The sequence below is a fragment of the Phyllobates terribilis genome, unplaced genomic scaffold, assembly GCF_046119375.1.
Source record: "Phyllobates terribilis strain yellow unplaced genomic scaffold, ASM4611937v1 Scaffold_8__6_contigs__length_399053987, whole genome shotgun sequence".
In the NCBI taxonomy this organism is placed as follows: domain Eukaryota; kingdom Metazoa; phylum Chordata; class Amphibia; order Anura; family Dendrobatidae; genus Phyllobates; species Phyllobates terribilis.
The window spans coordinates 67,610,386-67,637,292 of NW_027362768.1; the positions used below are offsets into that span (position 1 = coordinate 67,610,386).

General features: G+C 42.9%; 1 protein-coding gene across 3 annotated transcripts in view; it reads right to left on the bottom strand.

The window, feature by feature from the left end:
• Positions 1-1,234: 1,234 nt before the first annotated feature.
• DDR2 (discoidin domain receptor tyrosine kinase 2) overlaps positions 1,235-26,907 on the bottom strand; it is a 1,082,289-nt gene continuing 1,056,616 nt past the window's right edge. For all 3 annotated transcript variants that reach the window (XM_073643022.1, XM_073643023.1, XM_073643021.1), the window contains 2 exons: positions 5,321-5,470; positions 1,235-5,142 (listed from right to left, as the gene is read on the bottom strand). In XM_073643022.1, coding sequence (XP_073499123.1) covers positions 4,999-5,142; positions 5,321-5,470 — 294 coding nt within the window. In that variant the 3' untranslated portion in view covers positions 1,235-4,998. The remainder of the gene's footprint in view (positions 5,143-5,320; positions 5,471-26,907) is intronic.

Consider the following 26,907-nt stretch of genomic DNA (forward strand, 5'->3'; position numbering starts at 1 on the left):
CTGTGCTCTGAAAGCTTGCAAATATATATATTTTATTCTGTTTAGCCAATAAAGGTGTCACTCCGAGAATATCTGTACTTTTGTCATCTTTGGTCATAAAATATTTACATAGATTTTTCTAACACCGTACCAAAATATAATTTTTCATTGTACCTGTGAATTGAGAATTTTGAGAATGAAAGATCAGTTCACAAGGAGAGAGAAGCAGATTTCTCTGATAAGATATATTACAAAGTGTTTTATTTTCATGTGAACTATTAATTTATGAAATACAAATTAAAATGACGGTTACTCTTTAATGGCTCCTCTGATTTAGAAACATAACTGGATTCTGGGGACTTTTAATGTTAGGATACAAAGGAAAAGTAAAGTAATAATTTTCTTTAATTATAAGATAAAAACTGTGATCCCAATGTACATTACCCCTCTATAAATCCCTTGTAAGGCCACAGAATATGGGATCAAGTTTTGGGCTGGAGATTCTAAAATAGATATTGGAAAGTTAGAGTTGGTTCAAAGGCAGGCAATAAGATTATTACATGGGACGCAAAGTGTCTCTTATAATGAAAGGTTTGTCTTTTCTAGCTGAGAAAACATGCATCTCAGGAGAGATTTCACTTATATGTATAAATATATATGTGGTCAGTACAAAGGACTAGCACATGATTTATTTCTTCCAAAGACCTTACAAAGGACCAGGAGTCAATCACTGCACGTGAAGGAAAGGCGATTCCAGCAGCTACAAAGGAAAGGGTTCTTTACAGTCAGAGCAGTCAGACTGTGTAATGCCAACCGCAAGAGGTAGTAATGACAGACACTAACAGCTTTTAAAAAAGAGCTGGTTGCTTTGGCACAACAAATGGCATTGCGGGTAATACATAATCTAGCAATAAAGAATGTATAATTGATTTGAAAAAGATTGAACTTGATGGAGCTATGTCTTTTTTTCACCCTATGTAACTATGGCATGGGATTCAATTACTGGTAGTAAAGACTAGCAATCGCTATGTTCTAATTTGTGATGTTGACCTTTCTTCCTATTTGTACTGTGGATTAGTTAAAGCGGTTACCAGCCTCTTAAAATATCCAACTCCATGGGTCGATGCTGTAATAACTGGCACTTCCGATGCTAAAAGTATGGCACAGGCAAGTACAAACCAGTTTGCAAGTTGATATAATTAGTAAAAAGCCTTCAGAGACTTGGCCCTATCAAACAGTTGATTGGTGGAGGGGCTAATGGTTAAATATTTTAGGTCTGTATAAAGGATGCAATCATCCTAGAGGTGTTTGCTAGGTAAGGTTACATAGGAAAATGATTTGAAACACCAATCCTACACATGTTCGTTTGGCTGACCATTGTCCAATGTAAAGGAGCCTTAACTATAAAATGGATTTTGTACATTTGTTTTTCCTTTCCATTGTATAGTTCATTAACCACTAGTGGTCCAGTGCTGCCATTTGTATTTTTAGGGCAGGGCTTCTCAAACATTTTCCTTTGGGGCCTCAGCAAACTGTAGTGTAGCAGCCTCAACATCTGTAGTGATAGTCTGTGCTCAAATTAAAAATATTTATTTTCCATTTTAATCCTTTTGAACACATTATAACGTATAAAAGTACAAATATCTTAATCAATTAGAGATTGCTGAAGTCCAGTGTTTCCCAAACTCAAGTCCTCACGGCCCCAAACAGATTGTGTTTTCAGGTTTTACTTAGTATTGCACAGTTGATGGAATTATTATCAAGGCATCAGAAAGTGCCACAGGTTTAGTCACTTGTGCAATACAATCCTGGAAAACATGATCTGTTGGGGGGCCGTGAGGACTGGAGTTTGGGAAACATTGCTGTAGCCATAACAAGGCATGTGCAGCATATGATAATAACTATGAAACCTGCCTGTCTTTCTCTGGTGAGAAGTTTGAGAAGCACTGCTGTACGTTGCATATTTTATTGCTCCATGTATCCAATATTGCAGAATTTTGCTTTAACTTGTAATAAAATAGTAAGTAAAGCTGAAATATAACTAAATATGTTATGTAGCTTTGTTCGTGTTTGAATTTGTATGTTGGTTGTAACAGTGCTAGCAAAAAAAATTCCAATACCTCATCGCTGACCTGCCCGCCATCTGCTGCAGCACACGTCTTTATATTACAATGTCATGACCTTGCAGCATGCTGTGACCTCTGAGGTCTGTACATGGACAGAATTTCTGGTCTACAGTGGATATGTAGAACATGACTATGGAAAAATAAGACCGGACGGCTAGAAGAGGAGCAGTTGAATAAGTTTTATTTTATTTTAACCAATAATTACCTCATCACTCACCTTTCCAGTTGCCTTGCTGCCCACCTTCCAGTCCTCTTTCATCCACATTCAGGCACAGCCTCTTTACTATAGGCTACAACTTCAGGCCACGTCCATGCCTTGGAGGTCACTGCGCATCATCAGGTCAATGCACACGCTGCGACCTTACAACACGCATAAATGTCCGAGTCCTGGATGCTGCTAGAGTCCTAGATGTTTCACTATTTGCCAGCCAGAACTCGTGGCTTACAGTGAAGAGTCTGGAGATGTGGCATGTGATATTGGAAAAAAGATGACTGGACAGCGGGCAGCAAGCAGCGGGGCAGCCGGAGAGGTAAGTGATTAGGAGAATATCCCGTTTTTTAATTTACACTTTATATCTGTAACTATGAGTCGTGTGTAACGTGGATGTTTGTGAGGCTATGTGCCCACGATGCAGAAATGCTCCAAATTTTTCCTGAGCGTTTCTGTATCTCCCCTGGCAGAAAAAATGCATGCGGATTGTACATGCGGATTGTACATGCATTTTCCTGCCAGGGACATGCGGATGTGAAGCGTTCTTCACATGCATTTCCGCATGCGGGTTGACAAGCGCTTTCCAAACAATTTTAGCATCACTTGGAAAGTGCTTGACAACTAGGTCACACTATATAAATCCATGCAAACGGCATGGATTTATATAGTGTGACCCCAAAGAATGGTTAAAAATAAAAAAAATAAATCTATACTTACCTTCCAATGGCACCCTCAGTCTTGCTTTGCTCCGTCCTAGCAGCTGGCAGATCGCGGTACACTGCAGGACCTGCCGACGTCAGCATCGCGTGACCCGTCACATGACTATGACGTCAGCGCAGGTCCTTCAGTCCACCGCGATCTGCCGGCATGGGAGGACGAGCGCAGCGGGGGCTGTCAGAAGGTAAACATAATATTTCATTTTTATTTTATTCTTTTTTTCACAGGTTCTATGGTACCCGGGTCCGGAGGAGAGTCTCCTGTCCTCCTCACCCGGGTACCATCCGCACATTGGAACGCATGGAATGTGCATCTACATATACAGTGATGCGGAATCCATGCGTTCCAATGCAAGTCAATGGCGGCGAAAACGCAGCACTTCCGCAAAATAATTGGTAGTGCTGAGTTTTTGTCTGCAATAATAATCCGCAGCGGAAATTTCCGCAGCATGTGCACAGCACATATGGATTATCATTGGGGAACATGGCAGGCCTTCTACCATGCATTTTTTAAGCGTTTCTGCAACGTTTTTGCAGCTGCGGAAACACTTAAAAACGCATCGTGGGCACACAGCCTGACTCAGGAACTGCCTGTGATGGTGACAGATATTACTACCCTATCTAGGAACACATAAGATGGGCAATCTACCTTCTTATAGGTAAATGTCTAGCTGTTTAGATATTTAACCAGTTAAAGATAAGATATTCATGAAGTAAACCCTGATCTGACCATCATCTAGAACTAAGCAAAATAAATACATTAAATATAGAGGAATATGGCAGGTCATATAAAAGCATAAAATGTATATCATTATAAAATGTAGCAGATCTCGATATTTCATAGATTTTCAGAGAACTAAACAATATAGGCCATATATTTCACCATCAATTTGAAGGTTTACACATAGGAATCAATTGTTAAACCAACAATTAATGCAATATAAAGAAAGGGGTTTAAAAGAAACAATAAAGACATATATACATATGTAGAGAGAAAGAGAAGAAACTATTATTTACATTTTAAACATTAAAAAAAAGTTTACATTTATGATAAAACAGTTTCTAACAAGTTGTCATCATTTATTCTAAGATTGCATTTGAAGGGGTTTTCCCATGAACAAAAAGTTCATTTTAATCAATAGATCTTGGAATAATAATAAGTTCCACAATTGGATGTGTTTAAATAAAATGTTCCTGTGCTGAGATAATCATATAAATGTGCCCCTGCTGTGTACTGTGTAATGGCCTTATCTGACTGTGCATGGACATCGTCTGATCATGAGCAAAAGAGAGTATACAGCCATTACAGCAGGAGATCACAGCTGATTCTTTATTTTGAAGAAAAATATTGTTTAAAAACAGGCAGGAAAATGCTCTGCCTCACAAAAACAATCAGCTGTGATCCAATGCTGTAATGTCTGTATACTCTTTTGTTTCCACCCCGACCCAGGAGATGTGGTATGATCAGACCATTACACAGTACACAGTAGGGGCACATTTAGAAGATTATCTCAACACACATTTTATTTCAACACATCCAATTGTGGAAGTTATTATTCCACAATCTATTGATTGAAATCAAGTTTGTTTGTTTTTTTGTGGGAAAACCCTTTTAAGTGCCATAGCCCTTGTCCATTGGTTTGTAAGGCCATTGTTACAGGACCCATGCCTACCAACATAAACTACCACAAGCTGTTGAATGCTGATATGAGCAAAATGTTTTTAGTCTTAGACAATATTGCTGTAAGAAGAAAAATCTCTTAATCATTATCAAAGGTGAACAAAGCGGAGATTTTTGTTTTTAATTACGTAAACAGATTATTCACAATTGATCACTTTCCAGATGTCAGGAGTTGAAAGTCCACACAGAAAGGAATAACTTCAAGATTTTTGGTGCCATGTACTGTAGAATGTTGTATTCTGGGATACATTTCTTACAGACTTGCATGCTATTTTTTTATGACTATTATTCATCTTCTAGATCAGGATCTGGTTGCAAGATTTGATGAATGTCTTGAAAGCTAGGCCTGTCTTTGGTTTCTCTTCTCCAACAGCTTAACATGAGTTTATAAACCTTGTCAGGGCAAATGACTGGCTGAGGAAGGTATACCTGTCAAGATAGAAAATATATATATACATGTACTATATTTATTATATTATTACTACCCATGACATGTTCAAAATGACAGTTGTACAATTATAATCCCATAAAATCAAATGTTAACAAATCTACTTGTAAATATATACTTTGCATAGATTACATAATAAAGTTGATCTGAAACATGTACCTGTTTCCCTTGATCTCGAAAAAACTCTCCAGTGTTCTCAATCACTTGCTCATCAGACATCTCACTATATGGTTGTTCTTGACAGAAAGTCAACATCTCCCATATAGTCACTGCAAATGCCCACACATCACTGGCGGTTGTGAATTTGCCCTGTAGAATAATAACCATGAATGCAGTAAATGTATAAACACAATGGCCATATTATTACATATGCCTGCAAAAAAAAATTACTGGCCTTTTATCCCTTTTACTTTCAGTTTTTTTTTATATTTTGCACATCTGGTCACCAAGAAAATTTTCGCCCACTTTTGACATTTACAAAGAAAACCTAAATTGCAAAATAATAACTTAATATAAAGCTTCCATACCTAAATATTTTCTGAAAGTAGAGAGAGTGTCCAAATCCTGCTGAGCACTTTCAGACACCTTAATGCAGTTTGGCATCAAAGTATATTTGTTTGTAAAAAATGCATAAAAATTCATATTAGTGGCTGAAGTCTGACAGTAATAAAAATATAAAGTTAAATGTGTGGTCGCTCACTGTGAAGTTGGGTGCTCTGAAGTAAAAAGATATAATAGTATATAAAGAACCTCAGCACACCAATGAGGATGCAAAAAGATGATTCATACAATTCCAGAGATGCAGCAAAATGATTTATTCAAAATGCAATCCCTTTCTTTGGCAAAAACGTACTAGTCGCATATCAATAATGTACCAACGTTTCGACCTATGTACAGTACACACCAAAAGTTTGGACACACCTTCTTGATAAAGAGCTACAGTACAGACCAAAAGTTTGGACACAAAAGAAGGTGTGTCCAAACTTTTGGTCTGTACTGTAGGTCTTTATCAAGGTTGTTCTATAATGAAAAAAATAGTGTCAAAGAACTATATCTTGCTTTAAAGCAACAAACAAAAAATTTAACAAGTATGTAATATCATAATACACACATAATGGACAGAATTGATTCCAAGACCATAAACAAATCATAAGGGAGAAAAAAAAAATAAAGGCTATATTAAAGCATAAAAAATGGCAATATCACATGATTAATATGAAGAGAATGAAAAATCAGAAAGAGGGGATACATGACAATCTGCCACTAGCATATATTGTAAAAAATGACAACATGAAGCCAAGAGAGAAGCATAACTTACTGATATGTAGTTCTAGTTCAAATGGACAAGTGCTGGATAGACTAGTGAGGTACTAAAAAGAAGAGGTAATCATGAGAGAGTGTATACATAGTTAAGAGTAAAGATATATCTCAACAAACTTCAGTGAGGTTCACATAAATAAGACGGAGGGTGATACAGATGATAAACATACCTGGTGGCATAGGGAAATGCCTTCCGGAGGGATGTGCTGGTGCCTTGGGCGATGTGTAAAGTGGCAAGACATGTCCCTGTTTTATACTGTGGCCGGTGTGCGCATTAAAAGAGGTATATCCGGTCTGCGCAGAGTAGGTGGAGCGCATAGGTACGCTATACCGGGCTGCACTAGCTAACCGGTCATGTGCCCCATGTGTATCCGGCGGAGCGCACGGATGATTGCGCAGCTGACATTGTGCGGCTTCCAGGTATATGCAGTGCGTACTTCCGGCTGTTGGAATGCACAGTGGACTGAATGTGAATTCCTAATCATGTGCGATGTGTGCTGTCACATAGAATATTGAACGCAAGTAGAGATACTAAAGGAAGAGCATGCAAATGGCAAGGTGACCAAAGGAAGTAGTACGAGTCACTATTAAGTGGCGTATAATCTTATATGGGACCCCAAAGGGAAAAAAAGGGAATTTTAGCACCCCCTGTTTTTAATTAGTGACCTATGAAGGGAGAAAGAGAAATACGGAAAAAAATAAAAATTAAGATATAAGGAACATATACATCAATTATGTACTCAATATAGATTAATATATTGTGAGCAAATAGAAATAATAAGTACATCAGTGTACTAAAACATTAACATTTGAAAACCTCATATGGTTCTATTGACACTAATATAACAGACCTAATGGATTCTCTTTTTATCGGTTTGTGTCCCGTATTCTCTATTTAGACCTCCAGCTGTCAATGTCTGCAATGTGTGGATCCAGTAGGATTCACGTTCTTTCAATCTCAAAATACGATTGCCCCCTCTCCTACTTAATGGAATATGGTCAATCACCTGAAATCTCAGCTGTGAAACAGTGTGGGACATTGCCGAGAAATGAGCAGGGATTGGTGACATTGTTCGAGAGCATCTAATAGTAGATTTATGTTGTGAAATGCAGTCCCGGATATGTTGGGTGGTTTCCCCAACATATCCGAGACTGCACTGACATTTGATTAGATATATAACATAACTGGAGTCACATGAGAAGTACCCTTTTATAGGGTATCTCTTCCCAGAACGGGGATGTGTGAAAGAGTCAGCCAAAATATCCGGGACCGCATTTCACAACATAAATCTACTATTAGATGCTCTCGAACAATGTTGCCAATCCCTGCTCATTTTTCGTCAATGTCCCACACTGTTTCACAGCTGAGATTTCAGGTGATTGACCATATTCCATTAAGTAAGAGAGGGGGCAATCGCATTTTGAGATTGAAAGAACATTAATCCTACTGGATCCACACATTGCAGACTTTGACACCTGGAGGTCTAAATAGAGGATAAGAGACAACACCGATAAAAAGAGAATCCATTAGGTCTGTTATATCAGTGTGAATAGGACCATATGAGGTTTTCAAATGTTAATGTTTTTGTACACTGATGTACTTATTATTTCCATTTGCTAACAATATGGTAATCTATATTGGTAGATAATTGATGTATTTGTTCCTTATATCTTAATTTTGATTTTTTTTCCTTTTTCTCTTCTTTCTCCCTTCATAGGTCACTAATTAAAAACAGGGGGTGCTAAAATTCCCTTTTTTTCCCTTTGGGGTCCCATATAAGATTATACTCCACTCAATAGTGACTCGTACTACTTCCTTTGGTTACCATGCCATTTGCATGCTCTTCCTTTAGTATCTCTACTTGCGTTCAATATTCTATGTGACAGCACACATCGCACATGATCAGGAATCCACATTCAGTCCACTGTGCATTTCAACAGCCAGAAGTACGCACTGCATATACCCGGAAGCCGCACAATGTCAGCTGCGCACTCATCCGCGCGCTCCGCCGGATACACATGGGGCACATGATCGGTTACCTAGTGCAGCCCGATATAGCATACCTATGCGCTCCACCTACTCTGTGCAGCCCCGGATATACCTCTTTTAATGCGCACACCGGCCACAGTATAAAACACGGACATGTCTTGCCACTTTACACATCGCCCTAGGCACCGGCACATCCCTCTCGAAGGCACTTCCCTATGCCACCAGGTATGTTTATCATCTGTATCACCCTCCGTCTTATTTATGCGATCCTCACTGAATTTCATTGAGATATATCTTTACTCTTAACTATGTGTACACTCTCTCATGATTACCTCTTCTTTTTAGTACCTCACTGGTCTATCCAGCACTTGTCCATTTGAACTAGAACTAGATATCAGTAAGTTTTGCTTCTCTCTTGGTTTCATGTGGTCATTTTTTACAATATATGTTAGTGACAGATTGTCATGTATCCCCTCTTTCTGATTTTTCATACTCTTCATATTAATCATGTGATATTGGCATTTTTTATGCTTTAATATATCCTCTATTTATTTTTTTTCTCCCGTATGATTTGTTTATGGTCTTGGAATCAATTCTGTCCATTATGTGTGTATTATGATATTACATACTTGTTATATTTTTTGTTTGTTGCTTTAAAGCAAGATATACTTCTTTGACACTATTTTTTTCATTATAGAACAACCTTGATAAAGACCTACATAGGTCGAAACATTGGTGCTTTATTGATATACGACTAGTATGTTTTTGCCAAAGAAAGGGATTGCATTTTGAATAAATCATTTTTGCTGCATCTCTGGAATTGTATAAATCAGCTTTTTGCATCCTCATTGGTGTGCCGAGGTTCTTTATATACTAGTAATAAAAATGTAAATATGCCAGGCACATCTACTTAAAATAAAACTTTAACTTGTGCAGAGTCCAAACATCTGTTTTTTTAACTGGAAAATTTTAACCTAGCAGTTGCTATTTATGTAGCGATAAGAGGAACTTTACGTATCCTCTTGATTCTGAGACTACTTTTTTCATGTCACATTGTACTTTAATTGTAAATTTAGATGGATATGTTTTGAATTTATTAAAGCAAACTGTGAAATTTTTCAAAAAATTAGAAAAACTGTTTGCATTTCAAACTTTTAATCTGTGTGCTATTAAAACAGATTGTCATACCCCAAAAAATAGTGCATAGAAGATATTTGTCATATGTCTACTTTATGTTGGAATCTTTGTTAGCTAGTTTATTTTTGGGGACATTAGATGGCTTATAAGTTTAGGAGACAATTTAAAAATTTCATTTTTGAAAAAAATATCCCTCAAACCACTTTGACTATTTTGATTCTATAAGTGTTTTCAAGAAATTAATTTTGGCAAATAGTGAATATCACATTTTTTCCCAGGAGGAATATATATTTTTTCCTGTTGTGTGAGTAACTAAGGGCATATGAGATATTGGCATATATGCTGGCTACTAATGGTCATAACTCTGACAGAATCTGTTACAGAAGTGATTCAAGCTCATTTTGAAGCTGGGTGCGTGGAAATCATCAGACTGCATTTGGATGATATCTGAGTTTGATTGGAGTGTCATTAATGTAATCATTCCAATTCTCTCGCATGAGAGAATCTACAGTCGTGTGACTGAAGCCTTAAAGAAGTTGTCCACTAGTTTATATGAATCTCCGAATATATCCCCCCGGGGCCAAGAAGTGTTTTTGTAAATACCTTGCGGTGCCTATTCTGCCTTTGAGCGGTGCTATCGCTGGCCGCTTAGAGGCATCACGTGACCCGTCACTAATGTCATGTCAAGTGAGGTGTGACATCAGTGACGATCTCCCCACGGTGAATGCTGAGCTTTGGGCGGGGCTACCACGTGCATCACACCCAGCATCCACCGCACGCTTTCCCAGTGAATGAGGAGAGGGAGAGCGCGCGGTGGATGCTGGGTGTGACACATGGGGTAACTCCGCCCACAGCCCAGTATCACAGTGGAACGCAGAAGTGAGTACCCCCTGTTGCAACCGGAAATTGACGTGACGTCAGCGGATGTCAGAGCCGGCTGCAGCTGGGGGTCACGTGATGCCTGTGAGCAGCCAGTGATAGCGTCACTCACAGGCAGAAAAGGCATCACAAGTTATTTAGAGAAACACTTATGGGCCCTGGGGGAATACATTGGGGGATCATATAAAGTAGTGGACACCTCCATTGAAGTGAGAGTCAAGAGCGACAGCTGCAAAGAACTGCATGACTGCGCATATTTTGGGTACAGCCACAAAATCTGCAGGAGCCAGGAACTACATAAAAATCACACGGCACCATAGCAGGAGTCCTAATTTGACCTCCCTCCCCCAAAAAATATTGGGCAGCGTAGACAGGATCACGGCACATAAGCATAACCATAGAAGGGTGTACCTTTCAATTTTTAAAGACAGAGAGAGTGACGTACAGTACAGACCAAAAGTTTGGACACACCTTCTCATTTAAAGATTTTTCTGTATTTTCATGACTATGGAAATTGTACATTCACACTGAAGGCATCAAAACTATGAATTAACACATGTGGAATTATATACTTAACAAAAAGTGTGAAACAACTGAAAATATGTCTTATATTCTAAGTTCTTCAAAGTAGCCACCTTTTGCTTTGATGACTGCTTTGCACACTCTTGGCATTCTCTTGATGAGCTTCAAGAGGTAGTCACCAGAAATGGTCTTCCAACAATCTTGAAGGAGTTCCTAGAGATGCTTAGAACTTGTTGGCCCTTTTGCCTTCACTCTGCGGTCCAGCTCACCCCAAACCATCTCGATTGGGTTCAGGTCTGGTGACTGTGGAGGCCAGGTCATCTGGCGTAGCACCCCATCACTCTCATTCTTGGTCAAATAGCTCTTACACAGCCTGGAGGTGTGTTTGGGGTCATTGTCCTGTTGAAAAATAAATGATGGTCCAACTAAATGCAAACCGGATGGAATAGCATGCCGCTGCAAGATGCTGTGGTAGCCATGCTGGTTCAGTATGCCTTCAATTTTGAATAAATCCCTAACAGTGTCACCAGCAAAGCACCCCCACACCATCACACCTCCTCCTCCATGCTTCACGGTGGGAACCAGGCATGTAGAGTCCATCCGTTCATCTTTTCTGCGTCACACAAAGATAAGGTGGTTGGAACCAAAGATCTCAAATTTGGACTCATCAGACCAAAGCACAGATTTCCACTGGTATAATGTCCATTCCTTGTGTTCTTTAGCCCAAACAAGTTGCTTCTGCTTGTTGCCTGTCCTTAGCAGTGGTTTCCTAGCAGCTATTTTACCATGAAGGCCTGCTGCACAAAGTCTCCTCTTAACAGTTGTTGAAGAGATGTGTCTGCTACTAGAACTCTGACTCTAATCTGAGCTGCTTTTAACCTGCGATTTCTGAGGCTGGTGATAAACTTATCCTCAGAAGCAGAGATGACTCTTGGTCTTCCTTTCCTGGGGCGGTCCTCATGTGAGCCAGTTTCTTTGTAGCGCTTGATGGTTTTTGCAACTGCACTTGGGGACACTTTCAAAGTTTTCCCAATTTTTTGGACTGACTGACCTTCATTTCTTAAAGTAATGATGGCCACTCGTTTTTCTTTACTTAACTGCTTTTTTCTTGCCATAATACAAATTCAAACAGTCTATTCAGTAGGACTATCAGCTGTGTATCCACCAGACTTCTGCACAACACAACTGATGGTCTCCACCCCATTTATAAGGCAAGAAATCCCACTTATTAAACCTGACAGGGCACACCTGTGAAGTGAAAACCATTTCCGGTAACTACCTCTTGAAGCTCATCAAGAGAATGCCAAGAGTGTGCAAAGCAGTCATCAAAGCAAAAGGTGGCTACTTTGAAGAACCTAGAATATAAGACATATTTTCCGCTGTTTCACACTTTTTTGTTAAGTATATAATTCCACATGTGTTAATTTATAGTTTTGATGCCTTCAGTGTGAATGTACAATTTTCATAGTCATGAAAATACAGAAAAATCTTTAAATGAGAAGGTGTGTCCAAACTTTGTCTGTACTGTATATTTTGGCACTTACAAAGTAATTTTGCCCATATTGAAGCCCCTTAGTGTTTTCATCAACTATGATAACCCTTTCATGGTCCTCATAAGGTATGTCAACAAAAATGCCCCCCAAACACAGTATGATAGCTCCACCGTGAAATCCTTCACAGTGCCCTCCACACACATAGTATGATGCCCAAACAGTGCCCCAAACACAGTGATGTCCCCATAGTTTCCCCACAAACAGTATGATGGCCCCCACAGAGTATAATGACCCCCATACAGACCTCCATACAGCATAATAAACCCCACATAACACTCCAAGCAGTATACTGCCCCCCACACCATGCTACACACTACAATGGCCCCCATACAGCCTTCTGCACAGTATAATGGCACACATACAGCCCTCCACACAGTATAATGACCCCACACAGTGAAATGGTCCTCTAAACAATATAATGACTCCCACACAGGTCTCCACACAGTCTGAGACCCCCACAAAGCCCTTCAAACAGTATAATGGCCCCCAAATAGCTCTTCACACAGTATAGTGTGGCGGGGGCATTTATGCATATAGCATTTATGCATACTTTATCGAAGTGCCATAATTTATCAAAGTGCCCTGGCAGTTAGAAAATGGCAGTTGGACAGGGCAGGAGACAGGTAAGACATGCAAGACAAACAAACAAACTTGCTTCCAGGTCATGTTTTTGGCAAACAGTATTCACCATTTGTATCTGTGCCATTTATATTCTCGCTGCCACAATCATCCACATTCACCGTACTCCCACAAATTCGGCACACTTCATCCATATTAATCCCTCACTCCTCTCTTCTCCTATGTACAGTTGTCATGCTCTCTTCACAATGTTATACCACGCAGATCCATTCATTCCCACCATACAACACAGGAAACGCTCTCACAAATCACTCAATCATCTGCTCACTCTTTGTATCTTCCTTCTATTAGTCGTAGGTGATATCTCTCCCAACCCAGGACCCTCCAGTAATAATAACACTAACTCTTTCCCTGTTACATTCAGAAACCCTGCTAATCTCATTAATATTCCCTGCATATCTTCTGTCTCATTCAACTGTGCCCTCTGGAATGCGCGCTCAGCTTGTAATAAACTCTCTTACATTCATGACTTTTTCCTCTCTAATTCCCTCAACCTACTGGCTCTCACTGAAACCTGGATCCAGCAGTCGGACACCACCGCCGCAGCAGCTCTCTCCTATGGTGGCCTACATTTCTCTCATGCCCCGTGACCTGACAACAGATCAGGTGGAGGTGTTGGTCTGCTTCTTTCAACAAAATGTACTTTTCAGGTTATCCCCCCTGTACCCTCCCTTATCTTCCCGTCTTTTGAGGCCCACACAGTCAGACTCTACCGGCCCTTCTCCCTGCGAGTGGCGGTTGTCTATCGCCCTCCAGGTCCCCCCCGTCAATTCCTGGATCACTTTGCAGCCTGGCTTCCAAATTTTCTATCCTGCGACATCCCCATGATAATCATGGGAGAATTTAACATCCCAATTGGCGATCCTCTTTCCCCATCTGCCACGCATCTTTTATCACTAGCCTCCTCCTTCGGCCTTTCATAGCTTGCTAATTCTCCTACACATGAGGACGGGAACACATTGGACCTGATCTTCTCCCGGCTTTGCTCAGTACATGACTTTACTAACTCTCCCCTTCCACTCTCTGACCATAATCTTCTTTCATTCTCTGTCAAGAACTGTGACTCTACTCAAGACACTCCCACCGTCCACACTTATAGAAATTTACGCGCCATTAACACCCAGAAATTTATAAAAAGGTTGCAATCATCATTGGCCCCAATCTCCTCCCTCTCATGTCCCGACTAGAGATGAGCGTTGTTCTACTCGAACTGTTCGCCAATATCAAATTCGAGCTGTTTTGGGCGGTGTTCGAGCCGTTCGGCGAACACGAACAATTTGAGAAAAATTTGGCTGTTCGAGGTTATGTTCGATAACTGTTCGTGCACCAAAATCATAACTGGATTTTTTCTCAGTAATGATGAAAATTAATGTTAATACGCAGTTTGAGTGTACAGCGGGGTGGGGGGAGGGGCAGGGGATGGATCTCTGCAGGAACAATGAAGATCTCCATTTTTTTTTCTCTTTCCCGCATTTACAGTGGGGAGGTGCAATCTGTCAGCCTATCAGCAGTGCACACACGGAGCGAAGTGCTTTTTTTCACACAAGCAAGGGCAAGTGTCATTGGCAGTGTATGTCACATGTCCTTGCCCTATAAGACCAAGCCATTTTCCCCGTCGCCACCATTTTCTCACTGCTGCAGCTGCGTGTTAGACGGCTCCGCTGTTGCTGTGTGAGCTATACCTTGTTAATTTCAAGCCAATTTTTGCACAAATATACAGATAGCTTGGGAGTAGGGAATAGTTGTGATTGCAGTCCTTTTAAGGACTAGGTTACAGCATTTCCTACGACTTTTATCAGGCAGGTCTGTGCTCTTAAATAGATAGGTTGTGGGAGTAAAGACTAATTGTAACTGGAGTCCTTTTCAGGACTAGGTTACATCAGTTCCTATCAGTTTTTGCCAGGCAGGTCTGTGCCAGTGCTGTGCAAGTTTTTTTCACAGCATTTGGCTGAATCTAGCAAAGCTAATCCTTTTTGGCCTATTGCAGAGTGTGTTAGTCAGTGGAGTAGCCTATCTGTGTTGCAAGATATACCACCTGTGTATAGAATACCAATTTTTTTACTGCACCTAGTGAAGTAAAATCTTTTGGGCATAGCATCATTCTATTAGTCCATCTATACTGACCTCCATCAGGTTGCAAACTGAATCTAATTTTTTTCTGCATCTAGCTCTGAAAAAATATTTGGCCTTCTAGCAGTGTGTGGGACTTGTTCTATTAGTCCACCTATACTGACCTCCATCAGGTTGCAAACTGAATATATTTTTTTCTGCATCTACCTCTGAAAAAATATTGGGCTTCTAGCTGTGTGTGGGACTTGTTGTATTAGTCCATCTATACTGACCTCCATCAGGTTGCAAACTGAATATAATTTTTTCTGCATCTACCTCTGAAAAAATATTGGGCTTCTAGCTGTGTGTGGGTCTTGTTTAGTGTTGAGCCACCCCCGAAGTGTTCGAGTTCGGTTCGGTTCGTCGAACACCCGTGTGTTCGCCGAACTGTTCGTCGAACTGTTCGTCGAACACCTTCGAACACCGTTAAAAACAATGGCAGGCAAACAAAAACACATAGAAACACATAGAAAACACCTTCAAAGGTGTCCAAAAGCTGACAAACTGCTCAGAAGACATAACTAACACATGGAAAAGTGACAAGTACATATAGTCATGCGAAAATAATAGAGGTGGAGGAGTAAAAGGAGGGGGAGACACAGATATAGGCATGTCATGCCCTTCTAAAATCCAAAAAGTGAGAAGCCGAAACGGCCAGTCCGCTCCTGCCCGTGCCACCTCCGTGTCACCGGGTTTGTGCCAGAGCCGCGGTGAACCCTGACGGCCAGCCCCCCTCTCCCAATACTGGTGCCTGTCCGCTGGTGGGTCGAGCGAGCCCCCCTGTGGTGGAGGCAGCTCTAAGCTTTTTAATTTAAATTGTCTCTCTAATTTGAATGAATACACTTTAAATCCATTTACAAGGATCTATTGGAGGGCAAGTCTCATGCCAGCAGCCGCGTAATTCCAGCTCCAGTAGCGTCCACTAAAGCTGCTGCAGTTAAAAAGCTTTTATAAGGATCGAGCTCGGCTGTCCACCGCAAGGCATCCTAATGCCAGTCCCAGCCCCTATGCCTTGGGGTGCCTCCTGATGCTCTTCACTAAGTATCCCATGGTCCCGAATCATTTCCTTTGAAAAAATTAAGTGTCTAAACTACAGGTGGTGTAGCTTGCTTAACAGCCGGGATAATCCGCTGACTAGCAGACACTGCTACTAGGCACAAAGTATTTCCTGGGCTAGATGCAGTTAAAAATTTGTAATTAGATACTCTCGTTGGATGCTGAGAAAGCATTCCATAGAGTCTCCTGGCACGCCATATATGATTCTCTTAAAAAGCTTGGGGTAGGGGTCTAGGGGACCCTTTTATAGCCAAAATCACGGCCCTGTATCGCAATACGTCACCTAGGCTGAAGATAAATGGAACTGTAGCACCCTGAGGGCTCGATTGCTACAGACGTATTGCACCTCACCCAGAGGTGTGATATCTCACTCTCAGGTAAGGATGGAGTGTGGATCAGGACCCGACACCTGCATGCATTACACCACATTGCCGTGGGGCAGGGCAACCAATATGCCCCTGAGATGGGAACGACAGTCCCTGTCCCTGGCTGGAGTGGGGGGAGGGAACACTGAGGAAGGGGAACCCTGTAGTGCAGGAGCAGGGAGGAAGCAGTTAGTGGGTGCATTGAGAAGGGAGTATAAAAGGTGGGCACCATCTTAGTTCAGTGCAGAGAAGTCTGAGCAGAAGTGGCAGGGAGCAGGGGCTCTGCATGAGCTCTGCTCCGGAGGCGGGCCTAGTAACAGAGGCCCAGGCCTGGAAGAGGGAGAAGGAAGGAAGAGGAGCGGAGAAGGCTCCAGGAACGAGGAATGAAGGGATCCCAGGGGTGCGGACGGGCGAGTCGCCACCGCACGCCCGAATCCACCTGCGTGGAGGGGTCAGGCCAAAGGGGGAGACCGGTCCCCGAACTAGTGGAGGCAGGAAACGACCCTCAGCTAGAAACCGGAGGCTCTGACATTTTATGTGGCGCAGCCCCTCGCTACACCCGCTAGGAAGGCACCACATAGGGTCAGGGAAACTGGCACCAAGTTTCCCAAGAGGAGGCCCGAGGCAGCCGGACAGAAGTGTTGGTAAGAAAGGCCAGAGAAAGGACACACAAAGGGGGTCCTGTGAAGTGCTCCAAAGTTATCTGGGAGTTGTCTGAGCCCCTCACCTGGTGAGCACAGTACGACGTGGGCAGCCGTTACCTGCAGACGTGGTCTGGATAATAAGAACTGTGAGTAAATGCCCTGGACTGCATCACTGACTCCGTGTCGTTACTGCTGCTGCCCTGCACCATCACCCCCATCCTCCGCATACACTGCCCTGAGGCTATACTCCTCCCTTGGGGAGTTATGCTACGCTCTGCTGCACCCACAACACCAGCCTCAGCGGTCTGCCCTGTAGCGGCGGTTCACTCTGACCCCAATCCACGGGTGGCGTAGTCGGACATTTAAACATCAAAACCACATAAATAGTTCCGCCACTGGTTTGACCGCCCTGAGCCACGGAACCGAGTTGCCGCCACGGAGACTACAACCACCAGCATCCACCAAAAAGGGTCCGGCTCCGGGTGTCCCAAGGCCCAGGGGGCGCGTCAGAACATTTTCATCACCTTTCACAATCACCAATGGGACAAGGCAGGGATGTTCTCTGTCCCCTCTCTTATACATCCTAGTGACGGAGCACCTGCTCTCATCAATTCGCCATAACCCCAATATTAGGTGGATTGAGGTGGGAGGCACCGAGTACAAGTGCTCTCTATTTGCTGATGATGTCCTAGTATATATCACTCAATCACATATATCCATCCCTGCTGTTATGGCTGAAATAGATCACTTTGTTACATGGTCAAATTTTAAAATCAATGCAGCGAAGTCTGAGGCCCTCGATGTCTCCCTCCCCAAATCCATATAGGATTCCATCCAGTCCAACTTTCCCTTTGCCTGTCCCTCACAGGGTATCAAATACTTAGGAATTCCTATTCATAGAGACCTCTCCCATCTATGTTATCTTAATTTTGGGCCCTTTATTGAACAACTCCATACAGACCACGGTTGGCAAGTTAGAACTGTAAGATTCACTACGTGAACCGCTGGTGTTTTGTGGAAAAGCACATGTACACTGCGTTCCAAATTATTATGCAAAAAGTGTTTAGGAGTGATAAGGGAAGAATTTGTTTGTTTGTCAGTTAAACTCATTGATGGTGATGTGTGTCAGGGCTCTTTATATCACTGTAAGCAATTGCAGACACCTGTGCTAATTAGTTTGGCAGGTGTGTCCAATGAAAGGCAAGACTACTTAAGAAGGCTCTCTCACATTATTAAGCAGCCTACATTTTCTGCCAAAATGGGAAAGAAAAAGGATGTGTCGGCTGCTGAGAAGCAACAAATTGTGGAGTGTTTAGGTCAAGGCATGACTACAATCAACATTGTGCGATGATCAGGATGAAGTGTCTTGGCAATCAAGAAGTATGTAGCTGATTCACAGTACACACGTGTGCGTGCTGATAAGGGCAAATTGAGGACTCTTTCCTACAGGCAATTACGTCAGGTTGAAAGAGCAGCGGCCAAAAAGCCTTGTCATAGCAGCAGACAAGTTTTTGAAGCTGCTTGTGCCTCCAACGTCCCCCGAACAACAAGATGCAGGGTCCTTCAGAGGTTTGCAGCTGTGCATACGCCATCCTGTCGACCTCCTCTATCCACTTCACACAAGCAGAAACGGCTCCAGTGGGCCAAACATTACATGAAGACTGATTTCAAAACAGTTTTGTTCACGGATGAGTGCCGTGCAGCGCTCGATGGTCCAGATGGATGGAGTGGAGGATGGCTGGTTGATGGACACCCCACGCAAACACGGCTACAGCGCCAACAAGGAGGAGGTGGAATAATCTTTTGGGCTGGAATCATGGGGAGAGAGATTGTCGGCCCCTTTAGGATCCCTGAAGGCGCTAAAGATGAACTCCATAATGTATGTGGATTTTCTCAAACAGCACTTCTTCCCATGGTTCAAGAAGAAGAACCGTGTATTTCACAGCAAGATCATTTTTCTGCATGATAATGCACCATCTCATGCTGCACATAAAACATCTGCATCTCTGGCTGATATGGGCATAAAAGGGGACAAACTTATGGTGTGACCCCCATGCTCCCCTGACCTCTACCCCATTCAGAACCTTTGGAGCATCATTAAAAGGAGTGTCTATGATGGCGGGAGGCAGTTCACATCTAAGCAACAGCTCTGGGAGGGTATTCTGTCCTCATGCAAAACAATTGAAGCAGAAACCATCCAAAACCTGACAAATTCAATGGACGAGAGAGTTCAGAAGCTCCTTTCGAACAAGGGGTCCTATGTGAAAATGTAACATCACCTAGAATAAAGTTTTGAGTTGAAAACTGTTTGATTTCAGTTTCTAACAACCTGCTAATGCTTATAATTTCAAAAATGACCATTTTTTTGGTCTTTATTAAAATGAAAAGGTTGATCGAAAAGTTTGGGGGATCTAAGAGTGTGGCAACCCAGTAGTCATGATTACTTCGAATTCTGACAATATGAGGGTCATGCTGCAGGTAGTGCAGCAAGAAGGCACTTATGTGTCTTGCGCATCTCGGAGCCCCAAAATTATTTTCCGGGCTAGATGCAGCTAAAAATTATTTTAAATTTTAAATCTGGTGAAGCTTTAGTGTAGATGGCCTAATAGGATCAGTGCTGCACACTGCTACAAAGCACAAATTATTTTCCAGTCAAGATACAGATAAACATGATTAGTAATTTGAAAGCTTAAAACGGTTGGTATGGTGATTTTAACCAATCATCAAGCTTTTACTCTCCCCAGGATGACACAGGGGTAGAAAAGTCGTTTCGGATCCATGATTTGTTCATCTTTATGAACGTGAGTCTGTCTACATTATCAGTGGAGAGCCGCGTGCGCTTATCTGTCAGCACACCACCAGCAGCGCTGAACACACGTTCAGACAGAACGCTGGCTGCGGGGCATGACAAGATCTCCAAGGCGTAAGTGGCTAGCTCCGGCCATTTATCCAGATTGGAAGCCCAAAAAGAGCAAGGGTCCAGTGACACAGTCGTGGCTTCAATGTTTACTTGGAGAAACTCCTGTACCATCGTCTCTAGGCGTTGACTATGTGTCAGACTTCTTGTCTCCTGTGGCCTTGCAAAGGATGGGCTAAAAAAGTGGTGAAATGATTCCGCAAAATTGATGGTACCAGCAGATACTGTGGTTCTGTTATGGTTTGAGTGCTGAACGCTTGACGGTCCCACGGTTGGCAAGTTGGAACTGTGAGATTCACTACGTGCACCACTGGTATTTTGTGGAAAAGCACATGTAAGATTCTGCAACAGTCTCTGCTGATACTCCTGCATGCGTGCATCCCTTTCTATGGCAGGAATAATTTCTGCAAATTTACTTTTGTACCGGGGATCTAACAGTGTGGCAACCCAGTAGTCAGGATTATTTCTAATTCTCACAATTCGAGGGTCATGTTGCAGGTAGTGCAGCAAGAAGGCACTCATGTGTGTTGCGCATCTAGGAGCACCAAGTCCCTGTTGTGTTGGTGGCGAGGTAACAATCATGCTTCCTTCCTCTGTCCTCTCCCCCCAACCTCGCACAACAGAAATGTGATCAAGGTCTCCCTCATCTGATGAGTCTTCCATCAGTTCGTCCTCCACTTCTTCCTGGGCTCCTGCACCTTCCTCACTAGTTTGGCTGCTACCATGCGCCCTGGTAAAACCATCTCCCCCACCCTCACATGCCTGCCGCCTTGGTGCTGCCGACCGTCTGGACCTTGCAGATGTTAGCCCTTCCGCATACAACTCCTCCTCCTCTACTTCCTCCACCTCCTCTTGTGCCACCACCTGACTCCGAATTCTGTTTAACATGTGCTCCAGCATGTAAATCACCGGAATAGTCATGCTGATAATGGCATCGTCAGCACTAAACATCTTCGTCGCCATTTCAAAACTGTGCAGAAGGGAGCATAGGTCCCTGATCTGAGACCACTCCTCCAGCGTGATTTGCCCCACCTCTGAATCTCGTTGGCCCAGGCTATACGTCAGAACGTATTGCACCAGGGCTTGTCGGTGCTGCCACAGTCGCTGCAACATGTGCAGAGTTGAATTCCACCGGGTAGGCACATCGCATTTTAGCCGGTGAAGTGGCAGGCCCAACGACTTCTGTAGAGATGTAAGTTGCTGAGCTGCGGGATGCGAACGGCGGAAGTGAGCACACAGCGACCGTGCCCTCTGCAGAAGGCCATCTAGTCTGGGATAGTTGGCTAAAAATTGCTGGACAACCAGGTTCAACACGTGAGCCATACAAGGCACGTGTGTGACATTGCCCCGGCGAAGGGCCGCACCCAGGTTTGCAGCATTGTCGCACACGGCCTTCCCCGGTTTCAGGTCCAGTGGAGACAACCATTCATGAAATTGGTTCTCCAGAGCTGACCACAACTCCTCAGCTGTGTGACTCACATTTCCCAGACATTTCAATGTAAAAACCGCCTGATGACGTTGAGCCCTACTGCCAGCATAGTAAGGAGGTGTGCAGGATCCCTTCTGCGCAGTTAGAAAGCTTGTGGCATGACCAGACAGGCTTTGGGTGCAGGTGGAAGACCGAGAGGAGGTTGAGGAGGCAGAAGCAGTGGAGGAACTTTGACATAAAGAAGATTGACGCACAACTCGTGGGGACGGCAAGACTTGGACAGCAGCCCCTTGTCCTGCTGTCACCATAGTTACCCAGTGCCCAGTCAGCGACATGTAACGCCCCTGTCCATGCCTACTCGTCCAAGTGTCTGTGGTGAAATGCACCCTGTCACACACAGAGTTTCTCAAAGAAGCGGTGATGTTGTGTGCGACATGCTGGTGGAGCGCAGGCACACCTTTCTTTGAGAAGTAGTGCCGACTGGGCATCTGGTACTGGGGCACTGCGACGGACATAAGGTCTCGAAAATCCTCTGTGTCCACCAGGCGGAAAGGCAGCATTTCTGTAGCCAAGAGCTTGCAGATGGTGAAATTCAACCTCTTAGCTTTCTCATGGCTAGGAGGAAATGGTCTTTTACTTGTCCACATCTGAGGGACCGAGGGCTGGCTATTGTGCTTAGACGGGGTTGATAAGGGTGTCCCCGGCAAACTGCCGGTCTGTGAGGAAGATGCAGGCGGACATGTTAGGTTGCCTTGATCCAAAGGTGGTGCTATCGATGTCGGACAGCGCTCAACACCAGCTGGTGTTCCCACCTCCAAAGAAAATGATGACCTGCCAATCACGCTGGCTGTTGCGGGAAAAGAGGTGGCAGGTCTGCGCCCCAAAACAGGTGTGACTGCTGTCCCCGCAGTCACAGAGGATGAAGAGGCCGCGGATGCACAGGATATGGCAGACGGTGGTTGGCCCGGCCGGCTAGGCCGCATTGTAGCACACTGAGCTTCCCACTGCGACTTATGCTTCATGTCCATGTGCCGGTTCATGCATGAAGTACTCAAACTATGTATTTTTTGGCCTCTACTTAGCTTTTGCTGACAAATGTTACAGATAACACGAGTTGGGTCATCTTTATCGATCTGAAAAAATGCCCAGGCTATGCAAGGCTTAGCACCCATGCGACCTGAAGAGCCACCACGACTTGTGGTGAGAGGCAGAGTTGTGTTTGAGGATGCAGTTGTTGACGTGCTTCCAGTACTACGTCTCTGTCCAGGAAGGCGCAACCTGACCTCGTCGTCACTAGCATCTTCCTCCACCTCCTCTGCTGACCTCATCTCTTGGCTGACTGTGGGTTGACAGTAAGTGGGATCTCCAACCTCATCATCATCACCCTGTGTGTTATCACACCCGTCGTCCTCAGAGCCAACCTGTTCCTGCCCTGACAAAAAACTAAAGTTGTCGCTCCAATCAGGTATTTGAGTCTTATCATCGTCTTCCTCATTGTCTCCACCAACAGGAGTTACAGTTTGGGAATGAGGGTCTACATTATGGTCAGAACCTTCTGCGTCTGGTCCTGGATCCGACTCATAAAGATTCTGGGCTTCAGTGCAGATCATTTCCTCGTCTGGATTCACAGAAGCGCTGGAGTCGACCTCTGATTCCCAGGCTATAGTATGAGTAAACAGCTCTGCAGACTCAACCATCTGTTCTACCTCATACTCAGAAGGGCAGCTGGAGATTTTGGGAGCTGTGAGGAAGCAAGTGCGATTTGGGTGACACCTTTGAGGACTGGAGTATTTGTGATGTTGAAGTTGATGTGGAGGAGAGCCCACTTAAAGGAGCACTTGATATCCGTTGAAGCACCTGCTGTTTTTGTGCCTCATCTGGAATTTGTAGCGATTGGCGTGGCCGTAAGAAAGGGATCTTATCACATTGTCCGCTAAAAGAAGTAGACATTTTAGTTTGGCTGGAAGATGGTCTTTCTTCTGCAGATGTTACTGTTGCTTTAACACCTACCCCACGGACACAACCTTTTTTCCCCTTCCCAACACGCCTATTCCCCTTTCCACCAGCAGCAGGCCTTTTTCCACTCATTTTGGTGGTTAACTAATTCACAACTCTGGAGTTGTTTGCACAAAAAAACAATGGATGGTAACCGAGCAGAGCTGAGTGGCCAAACTGTGGTATTAGGCCAAAACTATTGGCTTGGTTAGATGCAGAAAAAAATTATATTCAATTTGCAACCTGATGGAGGTCAGTATAGATGGACTAATACAACAAGTCCCACACACAGCTAGAAGCCCAATATTTTTTCAGAGGTAGATGCAGAAAAAAATATATTCAGTTTGCAACCTGATGGAGATCAGTATAGATGGACTAATACAACAAGTCCCACACACAGCTAGAAGCCCAATATTTTTTCAGAGGTAGATGCAGAAAAAAATATATTCAGTTTGCAACCTGATGGAGGTCAGTATAGGTGGACTAATAGAACAAGTCCCACACACTGCTAGAAGGCCAAATATTTTTTCAGAGCTAGATGCAGAAAAATTTTTTATTCAGTTTGCAACCTGATGGAGGTCAGTATAGATGGATTAATAGAACAAGACCCACACACAGCTAGAAGCCCAATATTTTTTCAGAGCTAGATGCAGAAAAAAATTATATTCAGTTTGCAACCTGATGGAGGTCAGTATAGATGGATTAATAGAACAAGACCCACACACAGCTAGAAGCCCAATATTTTTTCAGAGCTAGATGCAGAAAAAAATTAGATTCAGTTTGCAACCTGATGGAGGTCAGTATAGATGGATTAATAGAACAAGACCCACACACAGCTAGAAGCCCAACATTTTTTCAGAGCTCGAAGCAGAACAAAATTATATTCAGTTTGCAACCTGATGGAGGTCAGTATAGATGGATTAATAGAACAAGACCCACACACAGCTAGAAGCCCAATATTTTTTCAGAGGTAGATGCAGAAAAAAATATATTCAGTTTGCAACCTGATGGAGGTCAGTATAGATGGACTAATACAACAAGTCCCACACACAGCTAGAAGCCCAATATTTTTTCAGAGGTAGATGCAGAAAAAAATATATTCAGTTTGCAACCTGATGGAGGTCAGTATAGGTGGACTAATAGAACAAGTCCCACACACTGCTAGAAGGCCAAATATTTTTTCAGAGCTAGATGCAGAAAAAAATTATATTCAGTTTGCAACCTGATGGAGGTCAGTATAGATGGATTAATAGAACAAGACCCACACACAGCTAGAAGCCCAATATTTTTTCAGAGCTGGATGCAGAAAAAAATTAGATTCAGTTTGCAACCTGATGGAGGTCAGTATAGATGGATTAATAGAACAAGACCCACACAAAGCTAGAAGCCCAATATTTTTTCAGAGCTAGATGCAGAAAAAAATTAGATTCAGTTTGCAACCTGATGGAGGTCAGTATAGATGGACTAATAGAATGATGCTATGCCCAAAAGATTTTACTTCACTAGGTGCAGTAAAAAAATTGGTATTCTATACACAGGTGGTATATCTTGCAACACAGATAGGCTACTCCACTGACTGACACACTCTGCAATAGGCCAAAAAGGATTAGCTTTGCTAGATTCAGCCAAATGCTGTGAAAAAAACTTGCACAGCACTGGCACAGACCTGCCTGGCAAAAACTGATAGGAACTGATGTAACCTAGTCCTGAAAAGGACTCCAATTACAATTAGTCTTTACTCCCACAACCTATCTATTTAAGAGCACAGACCTGCCTGATAAAAGTCGTAGGAAATGCTGTAACCTAGTCCTTAAAAGGACTGCAATCACAACTATTCCCTACTCCCAAGCTATCTGTATATTTGTGCGAAAATTGGCTTGAAATTAACAAGGTATAGCGCACACAGCAACAGCGGTGCCGTCTAACACGCAGCTGCAGCAGTGAGAAAATGGTGGCGACGGGGAAAATGGCTTGGTCTTATAGGGCAAGGACATGTGACATACACTGCCAATGACACATGCCCTTGCTTGTGTGAAAAAAAGCACTTCGCTCCGTGTGTGCGCTGCTGATAGGCTGACAGATTGCACCTCCCCACTGTAAATGCGGGAAAGAGAAAAAAAAATGGAGATCTTCATTGTTCCTGCAGAGATCCATCCCCTGCCCCTCCCCCCACCCCGCTGTACACTCAAACTGCGTATTAACATTAATTTTCATCATTACTGAGAAAAAATCCAGTTATGATTTTGGTGCACGAACAGTTATCGAACATAACCTCGAACAGCCGAATTTTTCTCAAATTGTTCGTGTTCGCCGAACGGCTCGAACACCGCCCAAAACAGCTCGAATTTGAGATTGGCGAACAGTTCGAGTAGAACAACGCTCATCTCTAGTCTTGTTCTATTAATCCATCTATACTGACCTCCATCAGGTTGCAAACTGAATATAATTTTTTTCTGCATCTAGCTCTGAAAAAATATTTGGCCTTCTAGTAGTGTGTCGGACTTTCTCTATTAGTCCATCTCTACTGACCTCCATCAGGTTGCAAATTAAAAATAATTTTTATCTGCATCTACAGAACCTCTGAAAAAATATTTGGGCTTCTAGCTGTGTGTGGGACTTGTTGTATTAGTCCATCTATACTGACCTCCATCAGGTTGCAAACTGAATATATTTTTTTCTGCATCTACCTCTGAAAAAATATTGGACTTCTAGCTGTGTGTGGGTCTTGTTCTATTAATCCATCTATACAGACCTCCATCAGGTTGCAAACTGAATATAATTTTTTTTTGCATCTAGCTCTGAAAAAATATTTGGCCTTCTAGCAGTGTGTGGGACTTGTTCTATTAGTCCACCTATACTGACCTCCATCAGGTTGCAAACTGAATATATTTTTTTCTGCATCTACCTCTGAAAAAATATTGGGCTTCTAGCTGTGTGTGGGTCTTGTTCTATTAATCCATCTATACTGACCTCCATCAGGTTGCAAACTGAATATAATTTTTTTCTGCATCTAGCTCTGAAAAAATATTTGGCCTTCTAGTATTGTGTCGGACTTTCTCTATTAGTCCATCTATACTGACCTCCATCAGGTTGCAAATTAAAAATAATTTTTATCTGCATCTACAGTACCTCTGAAAAAATATTTGGCCTTCTAGTAGTGTGTGGGACTTTCTCTGTTAGTCCATCTATTC